This window comes from Bombus bifarius, unplaced genomic scaffold, assembly GCF_011952205.1.
Source record: "Bombus bifarius isolate JDL3187 unplaced genomic scaffold, Bbif_JDL3187 scf7180000007973, whole genome shotgun sequence".
Taxonomy (NCBI): domain Eukaryota; kingdom Metazoa; phylum Arthropoda; class Insecta; order Hymenoptera; family Apidae; genus Bombus; species Bombus bifarius.
The window spans coordinates 5284898-5299178 of NW_022884359.1; the positions used below are offsets into that span (position 1 = coordinate 5284898).

The window sequence follows — 14281 nt, forward strand, 5'->3', positions numbered from 1 at the left end:
TTAATGCAATAGAACGTAATTCTTTAAGAAGTGGCTGTAAGAGATAAATGTCTTTTCTTTTCTTTTTTTTTTTCTTCTTTTTACGAAGCGAATATTACTTTTTTAGAAGAGAGAAAAAAAAAGAGATAGAACATCGTGTCAATTTTAGCTCGTTCCTTTTTCTGCAGTCGTCGAGAGCATCATGAGAGGCGAGGTCGTCGGCATGACACCGAGGAGGTCGAGGTCATCGACTGCTCTGACGCACGCGCTTGTTGTGGTGAGTGAAATTCAATTCCGTTCTATTATTAAATCGCTATGTAGTTTACGATAATATAAACGGCAAGAGCAATGTGTCATACCACATTTTCCATTTTTCTCCTTTCTCTTTCGAATTTATTTATTAAGTCGAAACATCAGCATTGATATACATTATCGTCGTTGTTCTTTCGTAACGCAGTTGTACAAAGTATTCGATTATTGTACATAGGAGAAGCAACGCTTTTTTGTACAGTTTCTTCTTTTTTTCTTATTGTTAACACGATCGTTGCTTTCGAATCGACACGTGCTCTTAGTTCATTTGTACGACACCACCTTCAAAGTGGGACTACAAATCAATTATTTTTATGATATTTTACGATAATTCGTATATTTAAAGTTTTACAATTGCATGGCAATTATTTTTTAGCGTACAGCGCTGTAGAGAAATGAGTTCCCACTTTGAAGCAGATGGTATAGAAAGATTTTCAAAGACAACATGAGAAACGGACCCACTCCGGTCACTCGTTACCTGATTAGTATCGTTATCTTGATTAATACCTGCTCAAGATCGTGACGTGTTCGCAAGTTGCCCCGATCAGGGGACTGATCGTTTCGAGTCACGAATTGAACAGCGCGATAACCTCCTCGAAGTAAACATGTAACTTCTGCAAAGATAGCTCCCCTCTGGTCGATCGACATGACTCAAATAAATTTTCTTCCGACGATAGAGCGGCGACTTGTGTCTCCAAAGAAAACACGTTTCTTCGGCTCACGAACATTCGTTTCGTTTAAATTCATTCTCCCAATTATTTGCCAAAAAAAAAAAAAAAAAAAAAATACACGAAACAAAGTTGGCACGTAGAAAAGAACAAAAATCGTTCGACGAGTAAACAGGCTTGTCGCGTATTGGCTCGAAAATTCTTTCGTCCTTGAATACCACTTTCGCATCTACGAGATAATGAGCAATGTAACTTCCAACCTATCGTACCGCGTGTTATCACCTTATCGCTCGTTACCGTGACATCGTTACCGTGAGATTTCTTCATTTTTCCACCGTCATTGAATATATGTATATCGACCAGTGGCAGATAAGACGCGAATCGTGGCAAACCGCAAGGTTTGAAAAGATATAATAGTACCGCTATATACCGCGGAAATGCGGGTGTTCGCGAAAGTATTCGAATTCCTGTAGAAGCAGTTTATGAATATATTAGCTGTCCTGCGTGAAACATTTTGAAACAACGTTCGATATTTAGACAATTTGGAAGAAACCTGAAAGTGCATGTACGCAGAAGTTACAAGATGTTTGTTTGAACAGCGCAAAACGTACATCGTTGTATACGTTCGTGTTCCTATGAACACGGGCAAAGTGTTTCAATTTCGAATACCTTTGTGGGTCGTTATATAGGTAAAGGAAGGAAGGAAGAAAAAATAGACAAGAAAAGCGGAAAATATTTGGCGAAAGCACGTGATTCTGTGTGCGAACCGACTGCTTCCCTTTAATGCGGGAAATCAATAAAGTCGTGTTTGCGGCACCCTCGAGCTTTCAGGAATCGGGAATAGAGTCCGTTGCTACCTTGGCGGCCGACTTCCGTTCGTCGTGAACGTGGTTGCCCCACCTTCTTCGTGTTCTCTTCGCTCGATTTCCTGGCGAGACGGCAATCGAACATACCAGACGGTCCCTTCGAAGGGACAATCTCCGTCACCGTGCATTCTCGATTCACCCCTCCTGTTCCCCTTTTTTTTTCAACCACGCTGTTCGTCTTCGACGAACTTCATTTCGTTAAACGGTGTATCACGACAGTTTTAGAATCTGAAAACAGCTATACCGATTATGAGTTATTTATCGCGAATACATTTACACCTATGAATAGAGTCTTAAAGATAGAGTCACACTGAATATCAAGAGTTATTAATATACGGAATAATTATAGCGGTCTTAAATAATTTCATGACCTCAATAAAGCACGTTTGCAATGAATATCTATATAAGTAACCTCTATATATAATTTCGACAACATAATCGGAATATTGTTTCGGTGTTAATCAAGTTTCGAAATCTTTTTATATAACCTGTATATTCGGAACAGACCTCTATAAATGTCCTCTCGTAAACCAATCTTACATCCAATAGAGTAGTTTCTTGGCAAAATCGATCGTCTCTTTTCCCGATGAATGTTACTGGTAAATTAAGAATTCGTCGAAATCTTCGAAGCAACCTAATCACATCGGTAATTGAACGAGAAACTAGATCGACCGAAGCTGAAAACGGTAGGTCCGTAAACGGCAATCAGAAGTCGCTTTTCAGAGTTGCTCGGTGTCTCAATCGCGGTAAAGTCGAAGCGTTAACCCTGGTTGCTCGGCGCGACGACTTTCCACGATCCGGAATTTTCTATCGTTAGCGAGTAATTCTGTGAAAGTTTCGAATTCGATGTCACCGGAGTTGCCAGCGTCTATAGAAAGAGATATTCCATCTTTGAAATTTCTTCCTACCTCGCGAGAGAAAAACTTCTTACGGAGAACTCCGAATTCTCTGTATCCATCGACCTAACAATCTCGTTAATGCGAGAGGAATCTGCCCCTCTCCTCTCCTTCGATCCCTCCTTTGCCAATTGCCTGTTCCATAAATCATTTCTGCGAAATCTATTCCAGCTCCGCGATTATATCAACCGTTTGCCCCGACCCGCATGAAATTACTTCTAAAATCTAACCCGCAAGAATTATTTATTGTACTTTCATTCGCGACGTTCCACATGCTAATCTATTTCAGCTTTATCATAGATGGTATTTTACAAGTGGAAAGTTAGCAATAAACTTTCTTGTATAACAGTTGTTAATGTTTCCATTCCACTGTACGCTGGTAATTGAACTAAGTGACACGTAATATTCAAATAGAATCTATGAAACGTTTCATGTTAATTTCGCTTAACGAAGGAATTTCGCGAATACAGAAGTAATATTAATTATAACGCGAATGAAATAATGTAGATATCGTGCGTTCCACGTGAATTCTCACTGACTTCTATTTTATCAAATTGTCGGATTCGTAGATCAGAAAAAATGCGCTAATCTTTAATGGATCGCGCTTCGACTCTCGTGATATATCAGCCAATTCTGATAACAAAGATTATCAATTTAAAAGACAAAATGATTAACAAGCAGAATATTACGAAGGAAAAATTATCAAAAAAAAAAACAGGCTCCAGTTGTATTTTCCTCGTGTTTTCGAATTTCTTTGAAACTCGTATACGTAGTTTCTGAGAAGATCGCGACGTAACAGTTTCTGCGGTCCCGTTGTGAGACTGGAATCCGTCGAGTGTAGAAGCTGGTTCGAAGGCTGCGTGCAAAGTTGGCGGAATTCGTGACTCGCAGGATACTTTGGGTCGACAGCCCTAAGTCAGGAAGTTCCGAGCTGGCTTATACGAGTTCGAAAACTCGCCGAAAGGGATTAAGCCAGCGACTGCTTGCTCGTAATGGAACTTGCTCTCCAGTTTCGAGACGCTTCTTGGAAATAGCCATTAGAGCCACTTTAAAGATTGCACTGTGAACGAACTCTTGCCTTTCGAACGTTCCACGGGAATTCCTCCTTTTTTGCCCGGCTTATACGAACACTTTGCTCCGCGAAACGTTCATTCATATTTCGTCGTATCGCTTCGTGGAAACTGCGAGATAAAGTGGAGACTTTATAAAAAGGATTATCCGCGGGACGAAGAAATCGTCGACCGATCGATTCGACGAATTTTTACGGGAAAACTTGACTGTACTTTCCACCTGTGGAAAATTCGAACGACAAAAACATCTTCTATGAGATATTTTTAAAACACTGACGTATTACCTTCCATTTAATCGCTCGTTTATCTTTGATAACGATTAAAAATCAGAGATAAAAGCGTAATTACGATTAGTCATAAGCCATTCTATCAATTCTAATTTCTGAAAGAACAATCGGATAATTAATTTTGACTTATCCATACTGATTAGATTATCCAAAAATGAATCGATCAAGTCGCAGAACCAAAGAGAATAAATCAACAGCTTTTTATTCCTCGTTGAAATGTCCGTGATTGAAATTCGTCTAAGAAGGTTTATATTTTGTTCTTTTTCATCGACGCGTAACGGTGCAATCTCCCCTCGCACTTTCGTCTTCCGTTTCCCGATCCGCTATGGGATCTCCCAACAATATCGAGTCCCGCGAAGGAATTCGGTCTACACCAACTCACGCGTTCCTATACGTGAGAAAGGGGATGGGGGAGATTGGTAGTTCCCCCACGGCATCCCGTTCCTCGTGTTTCTCATTAAATCCACGAACAGCTTCTTTAAAAGGGGTCTTGGAGTCGTCAATTAAATGCCTTCTTCGCTAGCGAGGGGAAACTCTTGCCGAAAGCCCTACGAGTCACCGACTTTACCTGCTCCTCTATCGAGTATAAGATATAAATTATGTATAGGGTGTAAAGACAAAAGAGACTGGATCGAGGAGAATAGAAGATAAGTAAGGTGAGACGAAGACGACTTTCATTTCGAGTTCGTTAGCTCGGCTAACGATTCGACGCGGGCCAATATTTTTTCCTCCACTCATGCGAAAAGCATCGATTCGCCGGCAGCTCAATTAACAATCCAAACGAATGCCAACACCAAACCAGACATCGCAACGGCCGAAACTCGAAATACCCTCGGTGGACAGACCGATTCATCCGAATGTAAATATCGGGCAAACACCCTAGCGAGAGAGAGCAAGGGGGTTGGCCGGCGGCCAATCTCCCTCCTCCGAACTTTGCTCAAGTTCACCTGGTATGTTGGACTCGTAAACTTCCTCTTGTTTCCACCTTGCTTTTTCACCCTTCTTTTTCCTTTCTCCGCCCCCGTCTTCAGAAGCTCTTCTACCATTTTCATCGGCCTCGTCTCATCTTTATACCTGGCTGGGGTATCTAGCCGCTTTAAAGAGTCGTTCAGCCAATAGGGGTGGTTGGCCGAGTCTGCACCGGCGGCTCAAAGAAAACGACCGAGCCTCGTGGCACGTGGGAGGACAGAGGTGGAGGGGTTGGTCGGCGAGGTGGAGCGAGACCGACGCCCCTGGGGGTCGAAGTGGGATACCGATGGAAAGAAGAGAGACGGTCGAGCGGTTGCTGGATCCGAATGAAACGGAAGGGGATGAGCATCGAGGGAGGGGAGAATGCAGGCCTAGGGGTTAGAGTGGCAGAAAGAGAAACGTGCAGAGTGGCAAGGGTCGCGAGAGTATGGAGAGAACGGGCTGGAAGTCGGGCTCTGAAGCTGCGAACCCAGAATGGGAATCGGCACTCGAGAATGGCAAAAGGGGGTGCGTAGCGTGGAAAGTAGGTGGGGCACGGTATGGCTGGCTGGATGGGGTTGGGGCGGCGGTCGGTAGCTGTATTGATTCTCAGGCAGGTCAGGCTGGTGGGGGTCCACGATGGTGGGGGTGGCTGGTGGTTGGCGCGAAACACATCCCTGCCGCCCGGCCAGAGCTAACGCAAAACATCAGCCTACAAATTGGTGAATTTCGTTCCCCGACTGTCTGGAATTCCGACAACTTTGCGCCCTTTCTAGGCTTAAACCACGCCACGACGCGGCGTCCTCTGGCTCGCGTTCCTCGAAATTCGGCCGCCTTCTCTCGGTCGACCGAGCAAATTCCTCTTTCACTCTTGTTTTATTCTGTTTACGTTCGAACGTTGGAAGATTCAGAGATACACTTACGTAATCGTATTCGATCAGACATCGACGAAATACGCGAACGAAGCAGTGTAGGGGTTATGAATCGTTAACGAGCCTGTCCGGATACCAGCCAGCTTTCCCATTTATTCCGTATCGACGGAAATACTTCCGCTTAGCAATAGCGCGTTACCGGCGAGAGCGGATTCGGTGGTGGATCGTGTATCGATTCGTCCGATCCGAGGACGAAACGGCCGACATTTTTAAACGAGTCAGTGGATTATCGTTTCCAAGCGAAATCGAATATGTGCATATGTCGCGCTCCTCTCGTCCTGGAATTCCTCGATTCGATCAAACGCTCCACGTCGCTTCGCTTCTTTTGTGCGCGACTCAATTTCGCGGTAATTAAATTTGCATCGGAAGTTTCATGAAAGTTTAATCGCCAGGGTCCTGGGCGAAAAGTCGACTGACCTCTGCAAAGATCGAATTATTACGCTGACGAAAAAAAAAAAGAGAAAACGAGAAAAAAAAAAGAAGAAGAGGAAATAGAGAAAAGGAGAAATGGAATTCGTTAAATTTGCCGATGTAGAAGCGAAAAAAAGAGGCATCGGTCGGAAATGCTCGTTAGAAAATAGCACGTAAATTAATTGCGATACCGCATTCGACCGCACTTTCTCTCTCCCTTGCTCTCTACCACGGGTACGCGTTCGCGAACAAATTATTCAGCTTGAAGTATTTCAGAGAATTTCGTTTCCGCGCCCCGTGAATTATCCAACGATTATATTTACGTTCCCGAAAGCTTATCATTTTTCACGCGACCCTAATGAACAGTTTTCCATTAAACGAAATGGCGTCTTTGATTCGACGCGAATAAATAGATCTCTGGAATTTCGGTCATAAATCGTCACTGGATATTTTACTCGAACGAAATCCTTATACTATATTGCACGACTGATCGGTACGGAAACGGCGTTCCTCCCCTTCCGGTAAGAGTTATTTGCAAAGAGCGGAGGCCGGTATCGTAGGGCTTAGGATCATTTATTCCGCAGCATCTCGCGATAGATGGAGTTGACCCTGGCAATTTCTCCTTGAATCTCTCGTGGCGGAGGGTTGTTTGTGGCCCCTCCCTCGCGCCGACTCTCTCAATATTGTTAACGCGCAGAGGGTTCAATCGCACGTGCACGTTCCACATCGATGTGCCTCGTACAGCAGCCTAGGCTCGCTGTGTGGGTAACGTGCACTCATACACAGGCAAGTACGTAGGTAGCATTGGCTGGCGCCAGAAGGCCTTCATCGCCCGTTCCACCTGTTTGTGCTGGAGTTTTCCCCGCTTAGAAACTTTCAGTTCCCAACAACAAAGTTCCCGGCTGGCCGAACTACTCCCGAATGACGTGCCGGATCGATACTTTGTAAGCCTCATAAATAAAGCCGCCACGCTCCGTGACTTGTTCGCCCTACCTTCCGCGTTTCATCGTCTATGCATAGCGGTCTATCCTCGTGCACGGCCGATCGTTCAACGCGTCGTTTTATTTATACACTTGGAACCCGAAGTTTTATCAATCGAATGGAATCGAGTCCACCGACAGAGATAGAAGGAATGAGAGAGAAAGAGAGAGGGAGGGAGAGAGAGAGAGAGTATAAGACGTATATACATACATTTGAAATGCAGAATTCGAGCCAAAGAAATTTAGATACTCGGAATGATCGAGGATTTGGCGAAAAGAGCAGGACACACGCTCCTGAACCCTATCGATTGCCAATAAATTCCGCGTAGCCGTAACCAGCAAAGCGTAAAGGTAGCCATTTCGTTCACGGTTGGCCAAGTCACAATGGGTTTCCGCGTACAATCTCGGCTTCTGTTCACGTACACGGTATAGTGAAATTAGCGGAGATACTCTCACACAGCATAGACCCGACACGAGACGCACTCGTTGGAGCCCGACCGATGCGAACTTGCTCTAGATACCGCCGATCCGTGAGATCGCGCCGAGCCAAGCACAAAAGATTCCCCTGGCTTTTCTCTCTTTCCTTGTGGCGTCGTTTCTCGAGCGAGGAACGCGCCAGGGCTCGATAAATCTTCCGACCAATTCGATTGCGAGCGAGGCATTATGCAAACGATCGTGACGATGCGTTTCCTCGCTACGGGAAATTGTACTGTCAAATGGTTTGCTGTTCGATCCAAAGTTTCATGACATAACGATCGCTCTGCTTTATGCCGAGGTAATTCGAGTCTCTAAAAGCTGATACATACGCTTGAAATTCATTTACCGAACGTCTCTCGTAAAGCCAGAAATCGGAGAGACTGTACTTGGTTATAGGAGGCTGAAACTGGGCTGGTGGAAAGAGAAAGCTATAATAGAAGATAGGAGACCGAGAAAAGAGGAAGAGGAAAAGGCCGAGAGTTTATCGGGTATGCATCAACGAGCCACGTTCGCAATATTATCGTCGGTCGCGTGACGCTCCCGGTTTTCGAAGGCGGCTGCTCGTTGCCTAGGGTCTCGAGATGGGGGTCGTAGCAACGGAACGGAATGGAACGGAACGGGATGGAACGGATAAGGGAGAGAAGGGCGGCGAGGGAGGAGGTAGTAGGATCGGAAGGTTGGACCGGGAGAGTGAAACGGCAAAGAGGGGAAAGAGGGGAAAGGTGGTCCGGCAAGGAAAGCAAGGGAACGCGAGGAGGGAGTGGCGGCGGATCGGGTGATCGGGCGTCGGTGTGTCGTAGGCCGGGAGCGGAGACAGTGAGCGGGAGCGGGCGTCGGAGCCGTGGGCAGAAACGCGTAGTGGGGGAGAGAGGATTCCACGAAGCTCGCGGAGCACCAGTAGACGGCAGCACTGCGGGCCGCGCGTATCGCAGTTCGTGTCTGATCGTCTGCGCGCTTTTGTCTCTACACTTGTCGACTTGCCGTCGTCGTCTCGAGGGTGAACGTGCCCCCACCCTCGCGGCTTATCCCACCCCAAAGATTTTCTATTATTGCCGTCGTGTCGTATCGGCGCGTACGGGTAGTGACGCTTTCGTGCCGGCGCTTTATCCGTTGGTTCCGTGCTTTTTCCCTGGTTCCCGACTATGATTCAGCCGGAAATAGGAAGTGTTTGTTAATCGCTGATTCGGAAACACGAGGAGGGTGCGCAATAAACCACAGGAGAAAACCGATCGAGAGAATTGCATCCAGGAATAGATTGATAATTAGATAGAGATAGATAGATAGATAGATAGAGAGAGAGAGAGAGAGAGAAAGAGAGGAAAGGAAGGAAGAGGCGATACTGCGAAAGACCGTCGGAGCCCTCTGGTTCGGGAAGAAGATCAACGATTGACGCGGTGTCGCGATTCGCGATCGCCTTGCCGTGAAGTTTGCTACGGGTCCTTGGCACGCGAACGTCGTGTCTAGAGTCGGCTGAAAATTCCACCGGCTCTCGGTTCGTTGGACGAATGATGGGCGGGGGCTGAAGTTTATCGGAGACGAGGATTTTGTTTGATCATCCCGGTTTAACTTGACTGCCGGCCGCTCTTCCCTTGTCGAGTTTGACACAGTTGTGTTGTTTGAAGCGCGTCTACGAGACAAGAACCAGCCATATTTGACGCGGATGCTCTCACGTTATTCTCTGGAATTCAAAGTTATTCGGCTCGTGTTCGAAAACGGTGGTGTGTAATGTATATGTGCTTTCGAATCGCGATAAATCCGTTCGCGGAGACGCGCGTGAAAGAAATTGTGATTTACGCGATAGATGCGAGTTGCGAGTGAAATGCGCCTCGAATTGGCAACATTCCCAGACGCAGTGCTCCCTAACGATGCCGCCGCGTTTCTAACCGACTACGATACGCCGTCCGAACGTTTTAAACGGAATTTACCAATTATTTCGAGCTCGATCTTCCGAGCATCCCAGAGCTAAACGCGTCGCGCGGAATCGTCAAATATTTCGAGAATATTTCGATCCTCTCTCGCGAAGTATCACAGTGTCGTCGCATCGCAGCCAAACGGATTGAGAGATCCTATCGATATGTGAGGCTCGTAACCAGAATCGATTCGATCGATGTCGACAAGTAGCCGCTTCGAAGGCCGAGTGAACCGAGGGAATGATCGTCACAGTGAAGATACACGTCGCATTTTGAGCGTGCAGGATTTTAACGTTTAGAATCGTGATACAGCCGGTGGTGTATATATACGTATATATGTATATAGATATATATGTATATGTATATGCACGTATACGATACATGTATATCGGTTTCTCGTGGCGCGTGACGCGCGATTTTTAATTCTAACCCCGGCGCTCGATGAATGATTGTGTGCTGTGTCAAGTAAAGTGAAAGTCAAACGCAACGGACGGCCATTTTTCATGGATAAACGTGCAGCACGGTGACCGGCTCGAACTGGTTTCAATTCCACGGCTCCAGCGCCACGAGACGTAAGTGTTCCATCGCTAAAGATCCACTCTGATTGCCACCTCCGCCTTTAATGGCGGAGTTAATACGATTTCCTTATCAACCCGCGAAGAAAATAGAACGTGATTCAGTGATTCTACAGCATTATACGTGTTAGCCCAACAGTCGGAGCGTTTCACGCAAACCTTCCATTTTTCATCTTCGAAATTTCCATTATAGCTGTACGCGCTATAGTACGTTTGCCGTAACTATAAATCGAGTTTCGTCGCGATAAACTTCGTTGTATCAGGAATATCAAAAGGTAGTTTGCAGCGTTCGATTCCATACACGTCGCGAATATTAAACAACGTAAATTCGTAATTTGTCGCTCGTGCGTTTCCTTCAAAGCAGAGTGTAGATGGTCACCAATTCGAATTTACAGCTTTGTGCCTCGAATTTTCCGGAAACTGCTGTTCTCGTTAAATCGCGTCCGATCTCAATCGCTTTGAATTTTAATCCCCTGTATCTGTTTGTTTTAACGCCATTAAATTTAGGAGGATAAACAACGACGCGGACGTTCAATTTTTCAGAAGGCACCGAAAATATACGCGAGAAAGAATAAAGGTCCTTGACTCTCGGCGAATTCGATTATTGCTCCCTACGTTTTTTCGTCCAATTCTTCTTTTATTTGCGCGTACACGCGTAACGTGATTAACGTGTCCGGTAAGTGACAGAACGCAAAGCTCAACCAGGAGAGAGCAAATCGTTAGCTATCGAAACTTCCTTTCGTTCATATGGCGAGGAAATACTCTTAGAAGAAAGTATAGACACTTTTCTCGTAACTTTCGAAAGGAACGACTTTGAAATTCTGTCGACTGTGTACTTGAGATACGGCAGACACTTAGCGTGCCTTTGGATAATGTATGCGAACTTATAAGCTGGTAAAACTCATGGAAACCGATGTCGTTCAAGAACGACGTTTTCGCATCGATTCGAACAGAATTGCGCAAATGCTTGTTGACTAATCCTTTTGCAAGCCCTATTTACGATAATTATTCGAAGTGAGGTTATCTTTTATCAGGTTGAATTAACACGTCCACTGGGTACGAGGCGAATTCTTTTCGGTTATGTTTACAGCGCCAACTTCAGAGTGCACTATTAGAAATCAGAAAACTTGATAATAAACGAACAAGTACTATAAAATTATTTGTTAACGTGCAGCATTGTAGCTTGTGAAAGTTAATTAACCGAACGGGTGCAAAGATATAAAATGGATAGTAGTTGGTGAAAGGAATGAAAAAATGTTCGATATGACACACATGTACCTACATAAAAGTCCTAATCAAAATGTCCTAACCACAAACCTGACACGAAAGAGATTCGGCGACAAAGAGGCTCTAATTGAAAGGAGATATACAGAGCGAAATAGGATCGATCTGAGGGAAAAATTCGAGAGCCCTTTCCCTTATTCACGCGTGTAGAAACTTTTGAGCGATGGTGTACGCGAGATCCTTTATGTACGCGTGTAGAAAAGAGAGTGAAACAGAGCGAGCAAAGAGGAGCGCGGATACGGCAAGAGAAGGAAGAAAAGCAAGAGACGGTGGCAGAAGGGAAAAGGGTGGGTGTATGGGTGGACGAGCGAGCCTGCAGAGAAAGAGAGACGAATGGAAGGGAAAATGAATTCTCGTTGGCAGTCAGATAACCCGGTACGATCGATCGGAATATCTGCCGGTCCGTTGGCGTTACACACACCGCTTACATAGAAACGCGCTTATATATAGAACATCGGCCATGTGCCGAGAGACGAGCGCCGCGCGCATACGTAGATACTCGTACATATGTACGAATGTCTACATAAACGCGTCTGCGACTCTTTGCGAACGACGGGAACGCGTGTACTATGCATGAATGCGTATACAGGGTGGCTCGATTTAACCGCGCTACCACTTTTCAAAGAACCGCCGTGAAACGTAACTTTTTCGCCAGCACTTGCTGAATTAGCTTTTTTCTTCTCTCCTCTTCTCATTCTTTTTCTCTTTTTTTTCTATGTGTGTTTTTTATACTGTTCAGCTCGTATTTTTCAAGAGTCCCGGGCCAACGACGAGGAAACAAGCTTCTAGATTTTAAATTGCAGATCATAAAAATAGATAATCAACCCACCATATTTTGTAGAAGGAAAAACAACCGTGGCTCTAACTTGGATATTACGACGATCGATATTTCTGAAATATTCAATGAAGTATGTTTAGCCGCAAGATCAAATAGGAAGGGAATTTTGTTTAAGTAGAATCGATCGTCGGTATTTTAAGGTTGAATATTGCTTTCCCGTAAAACGCAAAAATATCACTTCTTCATATTTTTCTTTCATGGTCGTCGTGTAAGTTGGTTATAGATTCTTATCAAAAGGAGCAACAGAGGTATAAAATATTTATCAATAGATTCGTTCAAAATTTAGTTGTGAGCGCAATCTTTCGAAAAGGCAAAAAGATTACTGTTTCATCGGTAGGTAGCGTGTAACTTTATTATTTATTATTATTTCAGCGAAAAATCCTGAATTAATGATCGTTTCCAACTTGCGAATCGAAGATGACTCCTGTTTTGTCGTCTCTCGAAATCACTCCGCTTTGCTACGAATAGCAACGTTCAGTCATATTTAATCGGCCGCTATTGCATATCTGACAGTCGTATTCCCAGATTCCTCTTTCAGACATCGGCTGCCCGACAATTATTCATAAGCGTAAAATTTGTCTCTGAGGGTAAATTTATGAGAAGTTAGACTATCCGCCAAGTCAGAGGTCAATCGATCGACTAAATGGCTGAACGAATAGATCGAAGCAGAGGGGAAATATCCGAGGAATTAGCGAGCAAATATTCGCACGTTGCTCGTTCGTCTGGAAACTTTGAGCGAACCAAATTTCTCAACGATCCAATCGAGCAAGGCTCGGATAGCGGTGTGCTAATGGACGTGAATACGCGGCTGTTATCAGTCGTTGTCACTTATCACTCGTCAAGGTACGCGAATCGAACAGACGGATCCCTCCTGACTGTCAATACCTCGCCGAGATACTTGACTTGTATGTGAGTCAAGTATGCGCATAGATAAAACGAGTCACGTCGACCGTATCTCTCTTACGGCGGTTGCTGTCGCATGTCAAAGTCGCGTAAACGATACGCCCTGTTACGTGAATTCGTTCACGATCGCATAATGCTTTCTTCAATGGCGACTGTCTTTCATATTCCGTATCTACCACCGTTTTAGATTGGTTCGATGTCTTTGGTACCTTCCAATGAACCGGCCAGCTATCTCGCAGAAAGGCGAAACATAGACAGTAGTAAGAGAACACATTTTTGGTGAATCGTGCGCAACGGTAACGAAGAAAAGTGCGAGGAAAAGATGAAAAAAGGCGAGGAAATTGATCGAGATTTCTGGATAGGATAAAATGGCGAATATACCGCGAACGAAGGGGGGTCGACAGCATGGGTGGACCAGTTTACAGGCAGGAAAGAGCAACCGGTATCCAGAGAACCGGTTGGCCACGATAGTAGGCGGTAAAAATCGGTAAACAAGCGAGCTGGCTAGCTTTATCGCGCCACCCTTCGTGTCTGCATACGTTATCGATCAAAAGTTTGGCTATAGTCTTGGTGTATCGTGAAACGATGCAAAACTGAAATACGAACGTTGGATCGTTCTCCGAGTTTGAGTTTTCGTAGAAATTCATGAACAAAATGAAAGATGTTCGGTGTAGATCGTAAAAGTCTTTTCTCGCAAATTCAACTCTCACGTTATCGAAGCTGGTCCGTACTATTCGTTAGTAGGGTCGATATTCTCGGCTGGCTACGCCAATGCATATTTGCGCGCTGATCTTTTCCAGTTACATAGGTAACCACTTAAGCAGCGCCAGACTGTTCCCGTGCACACGCGCACATACGTACGTCCGATCATCGCACACACAGCTTCGACTTTCCGTGTCGCCATTAATTAGATTAGCATATGCCGGAAAAAGGTGCTATCCGCTTATA

The 14281-nt window shown here is 45.1% G+C and overlaps 1 protein-coding gene across 5 annotated transcripts in view; it reads left to right on the forward strand.

Moving 5' to 3' along the window:
- LOC117216270 (probable JmjC domain-containing histone demethylation protein 2C) overlaps positions 1–14281 on the forward strand; it is a 233006-nt gene that overhangs the window by 52377 nt on the left and 166348 nt on the right. For all 5 annotated transcript variants that reach the window (XM_033462853.1, XM_033462888.1, XM_033462879.1 and 2 more), the window contains exon 6: positions 168–256. In XM_033462853.1, coding sequence (XP_033318744.1) covers positions 168–256 — 89 coding nt within the window. The remainder of the gene's footprint in view (positions 1–167; positions 257–14281) is intronic.